General features: G+C 40.9%; 1 protein-coding gene across 7 annotated transcripts in view; it reads left to right on the plus strand.

The window, feature by feature from the left end:
* Window positions 1–21957, plus strand: part of AKAP7 (A-kinase anchoring protein 7) — a 147609-nt gene that overhangs the window by 86843 nt on the left and 38809 nt on the right. The window contains exon 8 of one of the 7 annotated variants that reach the window (XM_030556304.1): window positions 14632–14877. The exons of 5 other annotated variants lie outside the window; for them this stretch is intronic. In XM_030556304.1, coding sequence (XP_030412164.1) covers window positions 14632–14714 — 83 coding nt within the window. In that variant the 3' untranslated portion in view covers window positions 14715–14877. Of the gene's footprint in view, window positions 1–14587; window positions 14878–21957 lie in introns of those variants that run through there. One more of the 7 variants, XM_030556307.1, reaches the window with a different exon arrangement.

Here is a 21957-nt window from a genome sequence, read left to right on the forward strand (position 1 = left end):
TCAATTACACAGATTTATTTAAAATATGAATCTCATTAGAATTGCTTATAAAGCAATCAATCAGCTGTTATTACAGGAAGAGCAGGATGCTTGCAAGTTGGGTTTGACTCAGCTATGGTGTGGTAACAAAGACTTTGTGAAGCGTGTCATTTTCGTGACTAGGAAACAAATCCTCTCCTTTCTGAGAAAAAACTAAATTATTTTCCTTGTAGTTAATTTATAGGGATTGCCATGGCCATAGTATCTCAGCACTTCCAAACACTAACTAAGCTTCACAACACCCTGTGAGAAAGAATAGTATTCTTCCTCTGAAATTTTGTAATTAATAATAAACAATAAATAATAATAATAATAATAATAATACATAGCTCTTAAATAGTAGTTTCCATCAGTAGATTCCGGAGCATCTGACAGTCTTTAATGCATTTATCCTCCCAAAACTCAAGTTTAACACAAGTTCATATTTTGATCCCAGGCAAGGTTGGCGCACAGTGTTTAAGGCAGAGGCTAGAAAAACTAAATGTTGATCCTCACAGAAAGAAAAACAATCATTAATATTTGAAAATATAATTTGAATAGATTTTTTTCTGAACTGTTTGGTTACAAGAATATTTAGGTGTTAAATTAACCACAGAGGGAAGCGAATGCAGCCCTATACGTGTGACAGAAATGTAATGAAAGAGGTAAATAGAGTTTTTCATTTAAGGATAGAGGTCAAACAAAGAGCACTATGTGATTCTAGTTCATTCTAGCCCTGTATATCTACATTTGTTTGAACTGTGTTTTCATGTCTGTGGAACAATACAGTATTAAGCATCAAAGCAGTATTTACTTTCTGTCAGCTAGAGTTTTGGCCAGCTTTTAGGATACACATATGATGTGGGGAGATCTAAAAGACGGAACTGACTGACTAAAAGAGAAGTCATTATATAAAGAATTACACCGCTTTATTATTACCACTGCTATTACAAGCCCTAATACCTATCAGCTTGGCATTTTAAAAACATACTGAAACACAGAAAGAATATGGAAGTATAAAGGCTTGATCTTGTAAGGTGCAGAGGTGAGATACTCACCTGCCAAGCTGCAAACATGTGCACAGCAGGTAGCAGATTCACAGTTTGGAACAACACTTTAGAGAGAAACATCTACTATGCTCAGCAGAGTGTGCAGGCAACAGTACCAGCTGGTCTTTCTGCATGGGTGCAGAAAACCCAAAACATGGGGATATAGGTGGTGAAGACTGGGCATAGCTACAGGAACATGCCAGACCCTCATCCACAAAATGAGTAGGGTCATTCTTGGAAACAAAACAAAAAGCCCAGCATCGTGACTTCCTTAGGGAGCACAGTATAAATCTTTACACATTTAGGATGACTTAACTGTGGGTACCTACTAAATCTCTCCCGTCTCTATACATTGAAAAATGCAAACATGCATAATGTACTTACACAAATCACATAAACATCGGACTGGAAGGGACCTTATATAAGCTGTGTCCTAGAGTAGCTGTTGGTCTGAGAGAGGCTCTGAGTGCTGCTAAAACCAGCACTTTATTTATATATTTGGATTTCAATACAACATAAAAGGATACCTATACTAGGCTGTAGGTCTCCTCTCTCATAATTAAAGAAATGATATGAAAAAAATCAGTAGAAAAATCAGAATAGCAGCACATTTCTCCTCCCACCCAAACATCAATCAGTGCACACATTACAAAAATCTCACATCCAACTGCAGCAAATGCCAGATGAAACAGATGGGCTTTACAACAGATTCATCCTCTTTTGGAACAAGAGTGAGAGCCATCAGGCTCTCTGAGTCATCTCCCTCTTTTTTATACTGAAGGGCATCTAACATCTGCTTCTCATCTCAGGTATGGCAGCCTGCCATGGCAAGAGAGGGAGGTCTCCCAGGTAGGAAAGTACCAAACCATTTAGAGTTTAATAGGTCAAAACCATCATCTTAACTCCATCCTGTGGACAAAACGCAGTCAGAGCAGGTCTGAGAGCATGTGACATATGCTTATGGCAAGATACTCTGATTGTTGGTTTCTCCACTAGCTTCAGCTTCTGACTGGATTTAGGATTTAGCCCCCTGTAGAATTTATTGCCGAAGTGCAATATAGAGGTGAGAAAAATGTATCATGTTGGCAAGCTTGGTATTTGTGAGGAAAGGCCATAACTGTCTGATTGGATACAGAAGAGGGAGGAAATAAACTACACTCCTGGTCACTGCTGCTATTTAGCTGTCTAAAAGCTGCTGGGACTCTAACCAGAACAAGTTGTAAACTTGGGTTACAAGTGATGGAGAATCACCTTTCAGTCATGGGGGTTGCAGAACATCTGCAAGATGTTCTGATGGCTTTACCTTACCACCATTATCACCTCACTCTTTTCAGGACTGTATCTCAGCCCACTGGCTCTCATCCCTGCACTAATCTCATCCAGGCTCAGAGAAAGACATTTGATGGCCTTTTTTGGGCTGGATGAGATAGATATGTAAAGTTGTAGGCCATCAGTGTACTGAAAACACTTTAGCCTACATCTCCACACTAACTCTCTTAACATTATATACGCCTCGAATGAGAGAAATGGCAGAGTAGATACTTGTGGTACCGTATATAAGACAGCCTGGGGCAGCAGATAATTTGCCAACAAAATCCTTTGGCGTCCCTCAGCAAGAAAGGAATGAAGCCACAGAAGAACAATCTCTCTATTCCTACCAGGAACCACAGACATCCATGGTACCAAAGGCAAAGAATAAATCTAACAGTATCAGTATGGACACCTGATCCTTATCAATCATCAGATCATCACCCAATGCAATAAGAATAATGTGTGTACCAGTCCCATGTTCAAATCCCAGTTTCCAAGGGGCAAAGAAGTCAGAGGCCACAACGTTTTCTCTAATATTAATCAAAAACAGAAGATCAGATACTGGTTGATAGCCAAGAGATTGTCAATATTAAGAGATGGCTCAAAGAGCCAATACCAAAACATATGTTTCCAGTCAGCAGCCTGCCCTTCTCAAGGGAGGCACTGACAAGATCAAGCACAGTACCCAGTAATTCTCCACTGACTTGCACTAGCCAGGAGGGACAAGGATCCAAGCTAGTTGTGGTATGTGGTACAAGTTGTGGAAAAAGACATTGGTTGAAACCAAAGGAGCGAATACCTGACATGGGTTTGCTTCAGATATTGCCTTGTTCCCATGGCTACACCCAGTTCAATATAAATCTGATAGAGTTTATCCATAATATAACCAAAAATTTCCTCATACTGGAAAGGACTAACATCGGCAACCAGTGAAGACAGTTTTGATTAAATAGGCTCTTCACCACCCACAAGTGAGATGCTTTGGCTTCATTCCCTCAGCCTTCATTATCCCAAAACACTTATTTTAAACAATCTGTCTCCTCCACCCATCATCCCTTAGTGTCCAAGCTCCCTGAGTGTGTTTTTGACGCCTGCTAGCTTGACTTCTTCATTGCTCATTCCTTGACTATTTATAATCTGATTTCCACCCTCTCCACTCTAACGAGACTAGGCTCATGAAAGTCAGTAATTCCTTCTATCCAGACAACTCACGGGGGGCTCCTTTTCATCCCCACCTTGCTTGACCAGTACCATAAATCACACCATCTCCTGTATTACCTACCCTAGACTGCATGACCTTGGGGACGGTGACTGTATCTTTAATCTTTGTGTAAAAACTTAATGCACATCTATGGCACGATCTATAAATATTAAAATAGTAGAGATATTGGTTATAGATACAAAATTCCCTGGGTCAAGCTCCAGTAGGGAGTATTTCTTCACACTTTTATGGAGTGGTTCACACTCCCGTGGTGAATTTGTCCTGAGCTGCTGGAATGATATACATGCACTTTGCTGAAAAACTCTGTGCTCTTCTACACAAGAACTATCTGTAATACAAGAACTACGTGCTAACATCTAGTGTCTTCACTAAGGCAATACACAGGAAATAAGGCATGAATTTTTAACGGTGAGAGTATGTAACCATTGGAACAATTTACCAAGGGTCATGGTGGATTCTCCATCAGGGACAATTTTAAAATTAAGACTGGATGTTTTTCTATAAAATCTTGCTCTAGGAATTATTTTGAGGAAGTTCTTACACAGAAAGTCAAACTAGATGATCACTGTGGTCCATTCTGCCCGAAGACTCTGTGAAGCTATGAAATTAAGCTGACAGCTGGATTTTTGACAACACATGTACTAAAAAATAATATTTAATGATGTTCAAGAGCTATTTCAATCCTAAATAGCTTTCTGCTTTTAAACATTTTTTCTTTTTATACTCTAAAACAGGGGTTCTCAACCTGTTTCTTTCTGAGCCCCACACATGCTATAAAAACTCCACGGCCCACCTGTGCCACAATAACTGGCTTTCTACATATAAAAGCCTTAGGGAGTAGCAAGCAGGGCATTTGCTCGGGGCTCCATACCATGGGGGTCCCTGTGAAGCTACATTGCTCAGGCTTCGGCTTCAGCCCCGGGTGGCGGGACTTAGGGCCCCGGGCTTCAGTCCCAAGGATGGGGCTTTGGCTTTCTGCCTTGGACCCCAGCAAGTCTAACGCTGGCCCTCCTTGGCAGCTCCCTTGAAACCTGTTTGCGGCCCCCCCAGGGGACCCTGGACCTCTGGTTGAGAACCAGTGCTTTAAAAAAACAGGAGTACTTGTGGCACCTTAGAGACTAACAAATTTATTTGAGTATAAGCATAGATCTAACATTACTAAGTTTTATGTATTAAAATTAAATATTCATTATCTGTGGCCATTTCAAGCTAAGTAAAATGTGAAAATAAAACAAATCATAGAAGTGGTAAAGAGTAAATTAGGTTTTTAATGATGAATGGAAATATTACTAAAATCATTTTTTATTTTTGGAAGTGTGCCTTTGAAGATAACTTGATACACCAGTAAAAGAGGTAATATAAGTTCTTAGTACCAGAAGGAAACTGCTTGGGTCACCCTAGAATAATTCCCCTACAATGTGATACCAATCAGGTATTCCTCTGAGAAAGGTTTTTCAGGGTACGTCTACACTACAAAATTAGGTCGAATTTTTAGAAGTCAGTTTTTTAGAAATCATTTTTATACAGTCAGTTGTGTGTGTCCCCACACAAAATGCTCTAAGTGCATTAAATTGTCAGACTACGTCCACAGTACCGAGGCTAGTGTCGACTTCCGGAGCTTTGCACTGTGCGTAACTGTGAGTAGCTATCCCACAGTTCCCGCAGAAGCCCATTGGGATTCTGGGTTGAGATCCCAATGCCTGACGGGGCAAAAACAGTGTCGCAGGTGGTTCTGGGTACATGTCGTCAGGCCTCCCTCTTCCTCCCCCTCTCCGTGAAAGCAATGGCAGACAATCATTTCACACCTTTTTTCCTGGGTTACCTGAGCAGATGCCATACCATGGCAAGCATAGAGCCCGCTCAGCTCGCCGTCCCCATATGTCTCCTGGGTGCTGGCAGACGTGAGACTGCATTGCTACACAATAGCAGCTCATTGCCTTTTGGCAGCAGACGGTGCATTACGATTGGTAACCATCGTCGTCATATTCCTGGGTGCTCTTTTAGCTGACCTCGGTGAGATCGGTCGGGGCGCCTGGGCAGACATGGGAGTGACTCAGCCAGGTCATTCCCATCTTCTGCCGAGCACCCAGGAGATGACGATGGCTTGCAGTCATACTGCACTGTCTGCTGCCAGCCTAAGATGTAAAAGATAGATGGATCAAAACAAGAAATTGACTCGATTTGTTTTGTGAAATCAACGGCCTGCTAAACCCAGGGTTTTGAGTTCAATCCTTGAGGGGGCCATTCTGTGTGACAGTTGTTTGTGTTTCTCCTTGATGCAAAGCCACCTCTTTTGTTGATTTTAATTCCCTGTAAGCCATGTCGTCAGTTGCCCCTCCCTCCATCAGAGCAACAGCAGACAATTGTTTCGTACAAAACCAGGTGAGGTGGCAATGGCAGCATGGTGACGAGAGGGACATGGTCATAGACTTCTCACATAGACTTCTCGGAATGTGCTCTGGCAATGTGCACATCATGCTGATGAGCTCTGCATGAGCTCTGCAAACATGCTGGCCAAACAGGAAATTAAATTCAAAAGTTCGTGGGCTTTTTCCTGTCTACCTGGCCAGTGCATCTGAGTTGAGAGCACTGTCCAGAGTAGTCACAATGGAGAACTCTGGGATAGTTCCCAGAGGCCAATACTGTCAAATTGCGTCCACACTATCCCAAATTCAATCTGGCAAGGCCGATTTCAGTGCTAATCCCCTCGGAGGTGGAGTAAAGAAATTGATTTAAAGAGCTCTTTAAGTAAAAAAAAAAGGGGTGTGGATGGGTCCAGGGTTAAATCGAGGTAACGCTGCTAAATTCAACCTAAAGTCGTAGTGTCAGTTGTTCAAAGGACAATGAAAGAAAGGAAAGATGTACTGTTTTTCTGCTGAAATGTCAGAATTTTTTTCCCAACTGTTTATGGTTTGTAGAAGCTCTTGAGATTTGCACTATGTAGTGCATGATTACACAGAGATGCTGCTTTGCTGACTGTCTAATCCCTGTGAGGTAATCTAAAATAAGACACAGCTGCACAGGTCAGCACTTCAGAAATAATATGAACACTGTATCAAAAACCAGTTGTTAAAAGTGCTTTGTTGTAGCTTATATATTATCTCTAGGCAACAATATCCAACAATCAATAGGAACAGGAGACAATTTCCAGAGTTTTCCTTTTTTCAGACTTCAGGGAATGAAAAAATATATTTTTGGAATAGAATAGAACCCCTAAGACTTATTAAAAAAACAACAACCCTTTCTTTTCAGAGGAGATAGAAGTCCTGTGTATTGCGCAGTGGTGACACTGTTTTAAAACAGAGAGCTGTTATATGCTAATATGGCATCCTTATGTCTCACCAGGAAGTAGTTGTGCAACACAGCATTGTTTCTTATGGAAACAAATATATATAACATCACATCGCAAAGTAAGATTGTATGGTATATTGTTGAACAAACAGGGTCCTATCCAAGTCATTTATTACATTAGTATAAGACTTTGCCATGCTCCTTGTTTATTGATTTACATTAGTTCAATATTCATAGATTTTTTTAAGACCACAAGGGATCATTATTATGCAGTCTGACCTCTCGTATATCATAGTACAGACCATAGAACCTCACTCCATAATTTCTGCATCAACCCCATAACTTCTGAATTAGCATTAGGATTTCATGTCTTTGCAGATGAAATCACAGATGTACCCCTCTTTACAAGAGAGTTGCAGAAACATGAAATTTGTGAACTATCAGCAATGGGTGGGGTTATGAGTTATGTAGAATATGAAGGCTGTCAGTGAGCGTGCAACATATATTTTATAAACTTGACACCAGAGATACACAGGCCAAAAATTTCAAACCTGGGTGCCTGATGTTAGGCTTCTAAATCCATATAAAAGATGCAAGTATGTGGCTTGATTTTCAGAAATGCTGAGAAACTATAGATCCCATTTAAGTCAAGTGACTTTTGGCATCTAAGTACTGAAAATCTGTGCCACAGCTTCTTGTTTTCCAAAATAGTAGATATTCAGAATTTTATTATATGTATCCATCAAATCTCTGAGCCTGCTGAGTACAACAAGAGTATTATTGCTGGTTCAAGACTGCATAAAAACATTTTTACTTTGAAATTACTTAAATGAGCAGTGTAAATGACATAATTGCATTCAGTTATATTTTCACTGCTTCTCAGAGTAAATTGCATAAAATTCTTCGTTTAAATTGTCTTGACTCAGCAACCTGAGGCATCAGAGCTCTCTTGTTCTAAGCAGTAGATTATACAGCACACTAAACTTTTCCTATATGCCAACTCCTTGTCCTTGGCTTGTCATATTTTAAACACAAACAACTTTGAATTCCATATTAAAAATTCTATGAAAACTTTACATCACTTTACTTAGGAATGCTAGAACCCCCATGACAGACAAAAAGTGTATTTATATAACTTAAATGTTAAGAAACATTAGTTTTAATTTAATGCATCATGATAGCTAGTTGTATTGATTCAATACAACCATATTTTTCAGGCTAGAATTCCTGAACTTTAGGGGGCAAGGAGAGAGGAGGAATAGAGAAATAAAGGAATAAGGCAGCAGACACAAATCCTAATTATCCCTCCCAAAAGTAGTTAAGTTAATTAAACATAAATTAAAAAGCAGACAAAAATTACATGAACCATCAAGACCCTGCCTGTACAAACACACAAAAGCGAGCAACCTGTTATTTTATTTTACACTGCATGTGTGGTTATTGACTGTGTCCTTCTATTTCCATCTTTTAGAAGCATGCACTTAGGAAGGAACAATCAGTTTCACACATACAGAATGGGAAGGGACTGTCTAGGAAGGAGTATGGCAGAAAGGGATCTAGGGGTTATAGTGCACTACAAGCTAAATATGAGTCAACAGTATGATGCTGTTGCAAAAAAAGCAAACAAGATTCTGGGATGCATTAACAGGTGTGTTGTGAGCAAGACACGAGAAGTCATTCTTCCTCTCTACTCTGCGCTGGTTAGGCCTCAACTGGAGTATTGTGTCCAGTTCTGGGCACCGCATTTCAAGAAAGATGTGGAGAAACTGGAGAAGGTCCAGAGAAGAGCAACAAGAATGATTAAAGGTCTAGAGAACATGACCTACGAAGGAAGGCTGAAATAATTGGGTTTGTTTAGTCTGGAAAAGAGAAGACTGAGAGGGGACATGATAGCAGTTTTCAGGTATCTAAAAGGGTGTCATCAGGAGGAGGGAGAAAACTTGTTCACCAAGCCTCTAATGATAGAACAAGAAGCAATGGGCTTAAACTGCAGCAAGGGAGATTTAGGCTGGACATTAGGAAAAAGTTCCTAACTGTCAGAGTAATTAAACAGTGGAATAAATTGCCTAGGGAGGTTGTGGAATCTCCATCTCTGGAGATATTTAAGAGTAGGTTTGTCATAACCTAGTCCCAGATTTGGACCTTAGTGTCCAGAATATGGGGGTTAGCATGAAAACCTCCAAGCTTAGTTACCAGCTTGGACCTGGTAAAGCTGCCACCACCCAAAAAATTAGAGTGTTTTGGGGCACTCTAATCCCCCCAAACCTTCCCTGGGGACCCCAAGACCCAAATCCCTTGAGTCTCACAACAAAGGGAAATAAACCTTTTCCCTTCCCCCCTCCAGGTGTTCCTGGAGAGACACACAGAAGCAAGCTCCGTGAATCTAAACAGAGGGATTCCACCCTCCCCGTTTCCAGCCTTGGAAAACAGAAGTACCGAGAGCTAATCTCTCTTTCCCCCTCACCCAGAGGGAATGCAAAGTCAGGCTAGTAAATCTAACACACACAGATTTCCCCCTGACTTCTTCCTCCCACCAATTCCCTGGTGAGCACAGACTCAATTCCCTGGAGTTCCCCACTAAAGAAAAACTCCAACAGGTCTTAAAAAGAAAGCGTTATATAAAAAGAAAGAAAAATACATAAAAATGGTCTCTCTGTATTAAGGTGACAAATACAGGGTCAATTGCTTAAAAGAAATATGAATAAACAGCCTTATTCAAAAGAATACAATTTAACACATTCCAGCAACTACATACATGTAAATACAAAAAAACAAACCTATCTTTGTACTCACAACTTGGAAACAGAAGATTAGAAAGCAGGAAATAGAAAAATCCTTCCCATAGCCGAGAGGGACAGATTCAAGAGAAAGAACAAAGGACTCACACACAAACTTCCCTCCACCCAGATTTGAAAAAGTCTTGTTTCCTGATTGGTCCTCTGGTCAGGTGTTTCAGGTTACTTCTTTCCAGGTGAAAGAGACATTAACCCTTAGCTATCTGTTTATGACAAGGTTAGATAAATGTCTATCAGAGATGGTCTAGACAGTATTTGGTCCTGCCATGAGGGCAGGGGACAGGACTTGATGACCTCTTGAGGTCCCTTCCAGTCCTAGAGTCTATGAATCTATGTATCTATGCAATATAGTTACTACTTTTTTGCTGATGCATTCAGTTTTCTCCATATTGTAATCGTCTTTTGCGGTTTATTGCCCAAGCTTCTTAGAAGCTAATCTCCAAATACCTCAATTTCAGTCTATAACCTGGATTAGTTATTATCTCAAACAATCATTTGCATCATCCCGCTGTTTTGTTTTAGGATCTTTTATGCAGACTTATGACAGAACTTCTCATGCTTATTCTCTCTTCTAAAATGTATAGAAGTAAATCATGCTGCAGAATTCATTACCTCAGCCAAAATTGTTGTGGATGCACTTCACTAAAGATTTATAGTCTCAGCTTTCCTTAGTTATGGAGACAATAGTCCCAAATTCAGCTTCAAATACTATGGTAATCAGTATCTTCTAAATACATATAGTAAATATATATTGAAAGTAACTTCCACAATTTAAATTCAATAACTCAAACATAATAAATATATGGAGATATACCTATCTCATAGAACTGGAAGGGACCCTGAAAGGTCATTGAGTCTATCCCCCTACCTTCACTAGCAGGACCAAAAACTGGTTGTGTTCCTGTTCCCTAAGTGGCCCCATCAAGGACTGAACTCAAAACCCTGGTTTTAGTAGACTAATGCTCAAACCACTGAGCTATCTCTCCCCCAACTATGCAGATGCTTCCCAATACCTTTTTTATGGGTTTTTTAACTACTGCCAAAGGCTGCATGAGCACAATCAATCTAAATTCTTACGCCTGGTCTGTATTATGCTGTCTTTTAAGGAAATATTGTTTATATTACAAAGTTTTAGCTATGGAACACAATAATTTCCAACAACGTAGAGAATGAGTACAATAAACTAAGAAACACTTAAAGCTTCTCAGGGATGGGAGAATCCGGGAGGAATGATTCTGTGTTAGGAGCATTTGAAAAGTAGTTTCTCCTGACTGGATTTCAACCCATTTAATCTTAAATTATCCAAATAATCATTAATTTGTTTCCTCTGTTCCTTTGTCTCTTCTACCTTCCTCAACTTTGGGATTCAGATGAAATAGGGTCAGAAGTGGTGGGGTTGTTATAATGGAATTTTACTTGGGACAGCAGAGGAGACAATACTGTGACTTTGGGAGAGCATCAGATAGTGTAGTGGCAGTGAAGGCAATAACTGTTTGCCTCACTGCAGGAAAATGAAATATTTTTGAGGGGAAAAAGATTAAAGGCCCGTGCTAATCAGATCCCTGAATATTTTACTCTTTGAGAACTTTTTTTTAATATAATAATGAACTAAGCTAGTGCTGGTACTTATGAATTCGTCTATGTATTTTGGGTCTGGCTTTCACTTGCTGCTTCATCTTTATCTGCCTGCTTTTAATGTATCTAATTTTTTTATAATGGAAAATGAAGAGAGTTGGGGAGAGGCTGCTTTATGCCACATGCACCAATTTTTTCAAGGAGAAATTTGGTAACTACTTTTAATAGGTGGACTTAGCACACCTGCACAGCAGGCAGACCATAACAGGTCATTCTATCAGTACAATAAAATTAACAATTTTCTTTTTCAGCCTTAAGAGCTATCACGCTGAATCTTAAGAGCTGTCCTTTAAACAGGTTCCCAGCCTTGGAGCCACTCTTTGTGCCAAGAAAATAGGATACAATGGGGGCTTGATTTAGCTCTGGGTTATGCCAGCTGCGACAGCTGGAAAGGCCACCTGGGGGAGGAGTTGCGATGGCAAACACTGCTCTGGTGTATTAAGAGGGCTCTATCTATACATGTACATAGTTACTATATAAAGTGCCAGTAGATGGCACTCAAGATTACTTAGCATAGCTCTTTGGCTTTGTAGGCACAAAGCTTGTGCTACACTGGGGCCTTGGCTACTCTGGCGCTTTACAGCGCTGCAACTTTCTTGCTCAGGGGTGTGAAAAAAACACCCCCCTGAGCGTTGCAAAATACAGCGCTGTAAAGTGCCAGTGTAAACAGTGCCGCAGCGCTGGGAGTACAGCTCCCAGTGCTGCAAGCTAAACCCCATCAGGATGTGGAGTACGTGCAGCACTGGGAGAGCTCTCTCCCAGCGCTGGCGCTGCGACCACACTCGCACTTCAAAGTGCTGCGGCGGCAGCGCTTTGAAGTTTCAAGTGTAGCCATACCCTGAGAATGGCTTCCTTTGTGTAACTCTTTACCTTGGAACCCTTAACATGCCAAGGGCCTGTCAGTGATCAGTGCAGCCCCCAAAGAGAGCAGTGCTAGCCACGAAGGAGGGGTAGGGTACATCAGGAATGCACTGAGTCTGTGCATACTTGGGCAGCCCTGGATGGTGGGGTTCCTGTGGAATCTTGACCAAATGTTAAAGATGTCCACTCCTGCCAACAAGAGCTGGTCAAAAAAAAAAAAAAGTTGTTGGAATTTCCAACGAAAAATGCACGCTTCACAGAACCAACCAGAGGGATCCAGGCTCTTTACCTCTCCAGCTAGGGTGACCAGATGTCCCGATTTTATAGGGACAGTCTCAATTTTTGGGTCTTTTTCTTACATAGGCTCCTCTTATCCCCCACCCCATCTCGATTTTTCACACTTGCTGTCCGGTCACCCTATCTCCAGCACCTAGGCTGGAAGGCTCTTGTCAATTTCCATTTTGGTTCTTTCATAATAGAATTTGGCAGTCTCCCCAGAATTTCTGCTGCAGTATATATGATTCCTCATTAAAATGTTATTTTCCCTAGAAAGGCTAGGAAGTTGTCTCAATGCACAGATGTATTTATCTATAAAATAATCAAGTTTTTGATCTTCACCTGTTGTGTTTATTTTTCCAATTACCTCTTGTTTTGTGCTGATAAATGATCTCAGGTAGCACCTTTGCAGGAGGAGCTATATTAATATACAAATGAAAAGTTCACCCTGGGCATTCAGGAGTGGACTAAAAGCACAGATCTTCGTTTAGAGTTTAGTATAAAACAATACATTAAAAATAACAACAGATACAGAAAAGATTTTAAAATAATCATTTTGACCATAACCAGCAGTTCTCTCCAGAGCAATATTTATTGTAATTAACAAACAAAACAGAATCCTCTTTCCATTCTCTAGGGGGAAATATAGTCCCAATTTAGAGCTTTACACAGAAATCTGATATAGATAAATATCATCCATATTTTTTCTTCTTTTAATATCCTGGTTAGCCAGGACTACATATTGCAAATAATACACATTTTTTTCAATAAAATGAGACAGGGAAGTAACCATCATTTTTCATTTAGCAGCATTCTGTGTCCTCTCCTTGCTCTGAGAGCATTTTAGAAATCACACTTCTTCATTTTCCGGCCTGTAAAAATGTCATTGTGCCCTTGAGGGAGCAGGGGAGGGGTAAAGATGAGCAAGTAGAGAGATAAGTAGAAATGTCCAGTCTATTTGACTTAGATGTCTGTCTGGTACAAAACAAGTGCACTGGAGACAGAGGCTTTTCAGTTCCATTTTTATAGAAGCAAAAATGTTGTCTTTTAATTAGATTTACAATATAATTAGAATAACTTTTGATACTTAAATTAAATTCCAATTTGCACTTCCCTCACACTACTAATTCTCAAATATAAAGTTCACAAACAAGTATGCTTCTAAAAGAAGCTAGATATGAGGAATTTTGAGGAGGAGGTGCCAGGCTATGATAATGGTGTAGGTTTTTTTTAGAAATCCTGTTAGTCAGTTATTCAGAACTGTCAGATTGCCTTGTTTACAATTCTCATGCATGTCTAGAACCCTCAAATATGAATTTTCAATTTTGTCCACTTTATAGTGGATAACATACTTTTTACAAGGAATTTTAATGGAAGAATTTTAAGGTACCAGTTTTGCTTTACTCTTCATAGTTTACTTCTAGCTTCCTCCAGATATAGGTACCATTTCTATTAATTACAGTCTGTGCTTCTTGACAATGATCTCCTACAAAAGAACTCTTTCCCCTGAAATTATTTGAAAATGTATTTCTTTTTAATTTATAGGTACCTTATGTTAATGATCTGACCTGTCAGACAAGTTATACACTTAGATTTATATTACTTCAATTCACCTTTAAAATTCCTGTGACAAATAGAAAGGTCAATGAAAGGGGAAAGTAGCAAAACCAGCAGAAACCTGTTTTAATAGGCATTTAAGTAGGAGGTTAATAGTCTAGAGCAGGGATTCTCAAACTCCACTGCACGGCGACCCTCTTCTGACAACAAAAATTACTTCACAACACCAGGATGGGGGACTTAAGCCTGAGATCACCCAAGCCATGCTGTCCTGGATGGGGGGCCAAAGCCAAAGCCCAAGGGCTTCAGCCCCAGGCAGGGGGCCTGTAACCTGACCCCTGCCAGCAGGTTGAAGCCTTCGGCCCCAGTCGGTGGGGCTTGGGCTTTGGCCCCAGGCCAGAGCAAGTCTAACGCCAGCCCTGGCGACTCCATTAAAATGGGATTGCGACCCACTTTGGGGTCCTGACCCACAGTGTGAGAGCTGCTGGTCTAGAGTAAAGGCATAGCTGAGGGTCTAGAGAAAGTTTCTGATGAAATTTGGCCAGGCTAGTGCTTGTGTTCTTTGTTTTCAGCTGCAAAGGGCATGACTAAAGAAAATGTCTCTCCATGATTACAGTGGTTGAAAACAGTCAGCTCGCATATGTGACAGAAGGAGGAATCAAACTGGAGCCACTGATTTCTGATAGACATTATGGATAAATCACGTAGGATTTCACCCTAGTCTCACTAAGTCAATGTGACATCCCATATGAGTAAGATGAACAAGATTTGGCACTCTATCTGAGATAACTGGAAAAAAAAATCCCTGTGAATAATTCTAGCACTTATCAGGCTACTGCACTTGAGCATTATACAGCGGCTGAAAGCGAGCCTGGGGCAAAGACACTTGATATTTTATTTATTGTGTGAATCATGGTAAACTTTAACAGGCTTTAAAAGATGCAGTATTTTTCTTTTAGAAATAATATTTATAAATTGAGTGCTTTGGTGATAGTATTGTAATAAATCAGGCAATCGAAAACAAACAGAAGTTATTGGATTGACTATATTTGTATTTCTGATATTTCTTGGATTGCATATTCTCAAAACATTGGGCTTTTCTGCAGTAAAAAATAAAAGCTAACCAGCATTTCTGGTCCTCTCTAATTTTACATGCGGGAGGAGTTCTCTCAGTTTTGGTCTCAGGAAACCTTACACAGAGTAGCCAAGGAAATACATCTGTTACTGGCTACCCTGTTCTTTTGATAGACTAATCTGGCCCATTTCTTAGTGGTAATGAATCTGATAGATATACAATGAGACAGCTGTGGCAATAGAATACTTTTCTATTAAAATTAAACAATCCGTTGGCCAACTTCCAGTCCTTTGGAAGTGTGTTTAGCATGGTAGACCCTATGTTAATGGGGGCAGGTGTAAGTGATACATTCAAATGATTCACTATGTTGGGCTCTGTGCTACAAAGATATATTTATCATTTAGTGTGCTTTGTGCTTGCTTGTGAGAATTTCATTTCAAATTTTAAACCTGGTTTTAATTAAAAATAGAAAGAAAAGGACTTGATAACAGAAGGTAAAAAAAAGCTTTTTACTTGCAGCAAAGAAATAATTGCTAGACCAAGCTGTTAAAACATGCTAAAATATATGCAGGTTAGTCCCTAAAATAGTTTCCATTGCCACACATATCCTGCTACTTTGTAACGAAAAAGTTGTTTCTGAAATGTTTGATTTAGCTAATGTACTTACAGAAGATTTTTCACTTTAACAGCTTTGGTGAATTCTATGCCTACAGAAAATTACTCTCAAAATATCAGTTTCCACTGATGTAACTACTGTAGCTCAGTTGTTTTAAATTACCTTTCTGCATCTCAGATAAAATAGAGTTCTACACAAAGTAGATAATGCCAGTCATATTAAAAAGGAAAGAACCCTGAGGATCAACGGTATTGTTTTTTTTTATTGGGAATCAAAAGTGAGACGTGATGAAATTTTCAAACATAGCTATTAAGTATCTGAGCCCAGCACTGCACACATTTGGACAAAACTGCCATTGGGACCTGCATAATTAGGTATAATAAGGCAGATATTGAATAACTATAATTGCTTCTAGATGTGTAAAAGTGAGGAAGGATGATTTGTGGTTAATACATGAGATTGGGATTGAGGAGTTCTGGGCTCAAATCCTTGTTCTGTTACAGACTTTCTTAGATAAATCCTCTATTGCTGTGCCTCACTTGCACAATAATAATTCCTTACCTCACAAGGATGCTGTAAAAATAAATTCACTAATGATTATGAGGCATTCAGACTTTATAGTGGAGGGGGCTATATAAAGTATACAAAGTCTTTCCCATGTTACTTTACTGCTTGGGGCTATATTTTGCCCCATGGATGTGCGCTGCCATGGTTATCTTTAGTATTCACCCTGAGCAGAATTTGACCCCTGAAGTATCTAATTTTCACAACCTCTGTGAAACATTGCATTTTTTTCTGTTTATATAGTTATGGGGCAGGGGCCAGTAGTTTCTTATACAAGATGTGGTTTGGAGATAAACTGTTTAAGTTTATTCCATTACAGGCTTTTGTGATTAAATGTATTTCAAAAAATAGACAAGGTTTCAAGGAGCTTCAGATGACAAATGAACAGCATCTTACTTCCCCCATTTATTGACTGTTATGCTTGTAAAAATAATTAACAGTGAAAGCTCATCTAGTAAAAGTAATAATATTGGCTTAGTGAATCATGTTTCCACTCAGACATTCTGAATATATTTCAAATTCTTATTGAGAGAAATTATGATTTGTGCCTGAAAATATTAGTAATGTTATATTTTAAGATATATTTTGGGGGCTTGGGGACAATTGTATTGTTTGGCTGTAAGATAGTGAACAAATTATTATACAGTTAATAAATTAACAGGAGCCCTCTTTACAAGCAAACATGGCAACCTTCATAGGTACCACTGTCACTGATTAAACAACCAACCAACCAGCAAAGTAAATTACTTCATGAGAAGAAAGCTATTTTTTCCCCTCTTCAATGTTCTGATTATATTTTATTACCCTATAGTAGAACAGATGAGAGATGGTGTATGTGGGAGTGGGAAATCATATCCTCTCCATTCCCTCCCGCCCCCAACCATACTCTGAAGAATTTAATTTTTCATTTAGGAGAAATAGTTTCTAGACCTTCTGGTTGTGACTATAGCATTTTTACACAAACTGATGCAAGATGTCTTCCTGAGTCTGCGTACACACAAACGTGGAACTCTATGACTGTATGTTTCAAGGTAATGAGGTGGGTGGGAAGCGAGGATAGGGCTGCTCCTCCCTCTGCCATTGACTGGTTAGTGTAGAAGAGATGGCAGTGGCAGTGAGAAAGCAGCAAGCGTGCTACTCCACTGGGCTGATGTCTGGAAGAGGGAAAGGATTTGTGCAAACTGAGGATTTTTCCAACCACATTTTAAGAGTTATGACCATTGTTTTCAAAAATGGCCATTAATTCTGGATGCTTCAACTTCTGGGGGCCCAACGTGGAACTCACGAGTCCAAATGAAGTCAATGAGAGTCAATGGAAATCAACTCACATATGTTTCAGGTTGGTCACCCCACAAATGAGGTACCCAGAATCGTTGTCCACAGGGCCAGCTCCAAACACCAGCTGACCAAGCACGTGCTTGGGGCGGCATCTTCTAAGGGGCGGCCAATTTGGGGTGGTGGGGCAGCGCTCCATTTTTTGTTTGGGTTTTTTTGGTTTGGCGGGGCGGCATTGGGGGGTGGATCGTTTCGGTGAGGCAGAACTCAAGGGGTTTTGTTTTGGCGGGGCAGCCTTCAGGAGGGGTTGTTTTTGTTTCAGCGGGGCGGCACTCGGGGGGGGTTATTTCGGCGGAGTGGCAGTTAGGGGTTGGTTCTTTTTTGCTTGGGGCAACAAAAAAGTTAGAGCCGGTCCTGGTTGTCCACTTTTGAAAATGCTTTTTGAAGAGACTGATGGTCTAAAGGAAATGGGACATTGCGTGGCCATGCCAGAAGACAGACAAGAGGTAATGGATGTGCTTTAGTTAGGGCACAACCTTATCCACTAAAAATATCTGGGTGCCGTAAATTTTACAGTGAGGTCGTCATCATTTCCTACTGGAACCCTGCCCTGCAGTGGGGAAGGTGAAAATATCTACCCTGCCCAGCCAATCTGAGGGGAAAATTCCTTCCCAGCCTTCAAGGAAAAAGGGCAACTAGCATAATACCTACAGTGGATCATAAAGAAACCTGGTCTTACTGTGACTCAGATTGTTGCCAGTAAGAAATCCCAGTAAGAAAGGGCTTCACCAGAACTGCCTAGGGTATAAATACTCCACCCCCTCCTGCTCACCCAGAAGGGCAGTTCCTCTAACTGATCCAACTACTTCCTGTTCTTCCCTGCTCCATCCAAGGGAAGCTTCTCCTTCCTCCCTCTCTGCCACCAATTACTGACAGAACCCTTATAGAGACAGTAAGCGCCTTGTCTCCTGTCCAGCCGGCCAAATGACCTACTGCATACAGTTGTGGTGGGCACATATTCAAGGATTTCCTCTGTATTCTAATCTAGAAGATCCTTAAAAACAAAAAAACAAGAAGTGGTGCCTTTCCTGATGTCCCACAGAATGAAACATCTTGAAAACTAACTAGTGAGAGAATGGGACTTAGGTAAGAAGGGGAGACCATGAAAGAATCCATTTCTTACAAAATGGCTTTCAGACTCAATATTTTATATGTAAGCTAAGAAAGAGTTTTGTCAGGGACGCTTCAGGGATATTTGCCCAGTTTACCCTCTAAGGCTCTAATGCTGCAACTGATAGCGCACAGGCGCAGCGGCGGGCACAGCGGCGGTTCCAGGCACCAGCGCTCCAAGCGCGTGCCTGGGGCAGCAAGCCATGGGGGGAGCCCTGCCGGTCGCTGTGAGGGCAGCAGTCAGGCTGCCTTCAGCGGCTTGCCTGCGGGAGGTCCCCTGGTCCTGCAGCTTTGGTGGCAATTTGGCAGTGGGTACGCCAATTCTGTGGGACCGGGGACCTCCCGCAGGCGCGCCACCAAAGGCAGCCTGCCTGCCGTGCTTGGGGTGGCAAAAAAAGCTAGAGCTGCCCCAGGCACAGGTAGACTGCAGTGGATCTTTGTGTGGGTGCAGAAGTCTACCCATGTGCTGTCAACTGCAGCGTCAGAACCAAATTTTGTTAATGCGATTGTTTTAAATGTGGGAAAATGTAATTAAAATAAAAGGTTACATGATAAGTCCATAGAGTTCATTGCTTGCTAACTTTATGCTGTTTCCTTTATTCTTCAATAATTTATTCAGATCTAGCATTCTTGGCAGGTGAAGTAAACAGGTTAAATATGTATACTGGAGGAGTTTTAAATCTACTGATGCAAAAATTTCCAGTTTTTTTTTAAACTATATGAATCCATAAAAGCCACCAATATAAATAGAAAAATATAGGTGCACTACAGAGCAATGAATGTTTGGTACACCACTCCAAGGTTTTAAACTCCACTGTTTATTTGCATATCACCACCAGATTTCACATTCTGAGTGACAGACTTGACACTAGCCACGGAAACAATATCGAAAACCTGCTCCAAAACTGTGTCTTTCAGTTTTCATCACTAAGCAACCAAAAATAACCTCCAAAATATAGTAATTACCAAAACTCAGAAGCCCCTTGGGTAGCTCTCTATCCAACAATAATTTTCTATTTTTACTTTATTTCTCAAAATTTTGAAAATACACACATAGGTTCCCCTCCAATGCTCTGAGCACTTATCCCATAAATGAAAAACAACAAAGCACAGCCCATATTCATCTCAACCTATACTTCCTCAGCAGTTTAAAAAAAATAAAGAGGGGAAAGGATGGGATTTGTATCCTGCTTGGAAGGTTAACAAAATCTGGGTTGTAGTGGACCAAGTGGTGGTGATGACTTCCAAATGAGGTGCACCGAAAACGGGATGGAGCTGGGGGCCAGGATCAGATTCATTGTGTGCAATGCTATGTCTATGATGGGGAATTACAAGTATACTGCGCACAGCGAGCAGGAGATAAGGTTGTTTATACACTAGTTCCAAATTCCAAGGGAAGAATTCTAACACAGCGTACCTCTTTGTAAATGAGACAATGAGGCAACAGTGATAAAACAGTAGCCCCAGGAATAGTATGGCTACTGGGAAGTGAGGTGTGGTGGTGGGGCAGTGGCAGTGGTAAGAAATTTTAGTTTACACTAAGTTGTCACCCACTTCCCAAATATTGCCTTTATCTTGGGAGTGGAAGTATAGAGGGGTAGCCATGGAAAGAAGATCATAATTGACACTATCATAACTTTTGTTGTTGTTTTTTTTAACTTGTCAGTTTAGTTTGTTTCCGTGGAAACTTCTCTTACAGTTTTTTTTCTTTATTAGAAGGAGAATATTGCTGTATTGGCTCTGAACAACACTCAGCTGTGCCTGCTGACGATTTGTGATGTTGATGTTGTGTGGTTTATAGAACCGTTATGTACACTGGATAGATTGAGTTTGTGTGTCCTATTTATGATGTTACATTTTGTTTTCAGTTTAGAAAAATTGGCATCCTTTTGTATGGGATAAGGGGATGGAAGTAATAATGCAGAAAAACCTCTCATTTCTTTCTCCCGAGGGCCATGTCATCCCATTTCTTAAAAGGCATATTTAGCATAAACCAAAATGAAAACAGTGCAGAAAGAAAAAACATCAACATCGTCATCTAGGCAAAATGGGAGAAACCCCATTTTAATAACAACTTCAAAAGATGCAGAAAAAGTATCTTCTGAAGATGAGTTAAACATAACCCATTAAAGACAACAAAAGATTACTAAAATAATCTTGACATGGATTCTCACTTTCTTCTTCTTCCCTGTTTATCTACATAATAGAAAAACAACTTTGTCAAGAGGCTCTGCATAGTCCCACTTGCAGGTACTGTGGTGCTTTACAGTAATACCTCTTCTAGCAATGTCAGCTAGAGCACTCGGCACTCCCTGCCCCTCCCTTCAGCTTCATGATGCACTGAGAGTGACTCTATAAAGGGGCAGAGAGCCCTCACCTCCTCTGTCCCTTCCATCTGTGTGCCTAGGTGGATGTGAATTGCTCTGGTCTCTTTGAAATCAGAGTCTTTTTCTTCTTAGCATTAGCATCATTTAGTTAATTAGCGATTATTGTTTTTTCACAGTTCTGGGTTATGGAGGAATGGAAGAAACAAAAGGTAACTGGGTTTCAAGCATGCTTCCTGCTCATCTGTCTCCCTGGCATCCAACAATCTCTTGCAGTGCCTCAAGTGCCTAAGAGAAGGACATTTGCCTTCTGCACATTCAGTCTGCTGAACCCTTATTCCCACAGTCCCCAGGAATATGGAGACTCACTTGCAGCTTCTCCTGCTCAAGGAAACCTTTGAGGCTAGACCTTTGAGATCTAATCAGGTCTTGGATCCCAGGGCTACGAAGCCAGTCTCTGTTTCTATGGCTATCAATGCCAAGTGACTGAAGGGTTCCAAGGAGCCACAACCCCTGTCAGTGTCATACTCAGTTCCTGCAGTTCCTGCAATAAAACCCCGAAGGCTACAGATGTGTGAACCAAGGGCCATTTGGTCAGACTTGACTATCCCAGTTCTGGAAAAAGGGGCAAGAGACAAGTTGGCTACCTTCAGTGGTGCTGTACCTCATGCCTAAGGTTATGAGTATATCACAGAGGTTGCGGAAGTCATGGATTCCGTGACTTTCTGCAACCTCCGTGACACTGGGTCCCCACAGCAGCCCAGCCCAGCAGGGGGATCCCCCAGAGTTCCCCAGTCCTGCAGGGGATTCCCCCAGAGCTTTCCAGCCATTCCCACTGGTGGCACCGGGGGATTCCCCCCCTTAGCTTCCAGCCACTGGGCAGGGGTGAGGGGCCATAGCTCCCTGCCACTGCATGCA

Source organism: Gopherus evgoodei, chromosome 3 (genome assembly GCF_007399415.2).
Source record: "Gopherus evgoodei ecotype Sinaloan lineage chromosome 3, rGopEvg1_v1.p, whole genome shotgun sequence".
NCBI classification, from domain to species: Eukaryota; Metazoa; Chordata; order Testudines; family Testudinidae; genus Gopherus; species Gopherus evgoodei.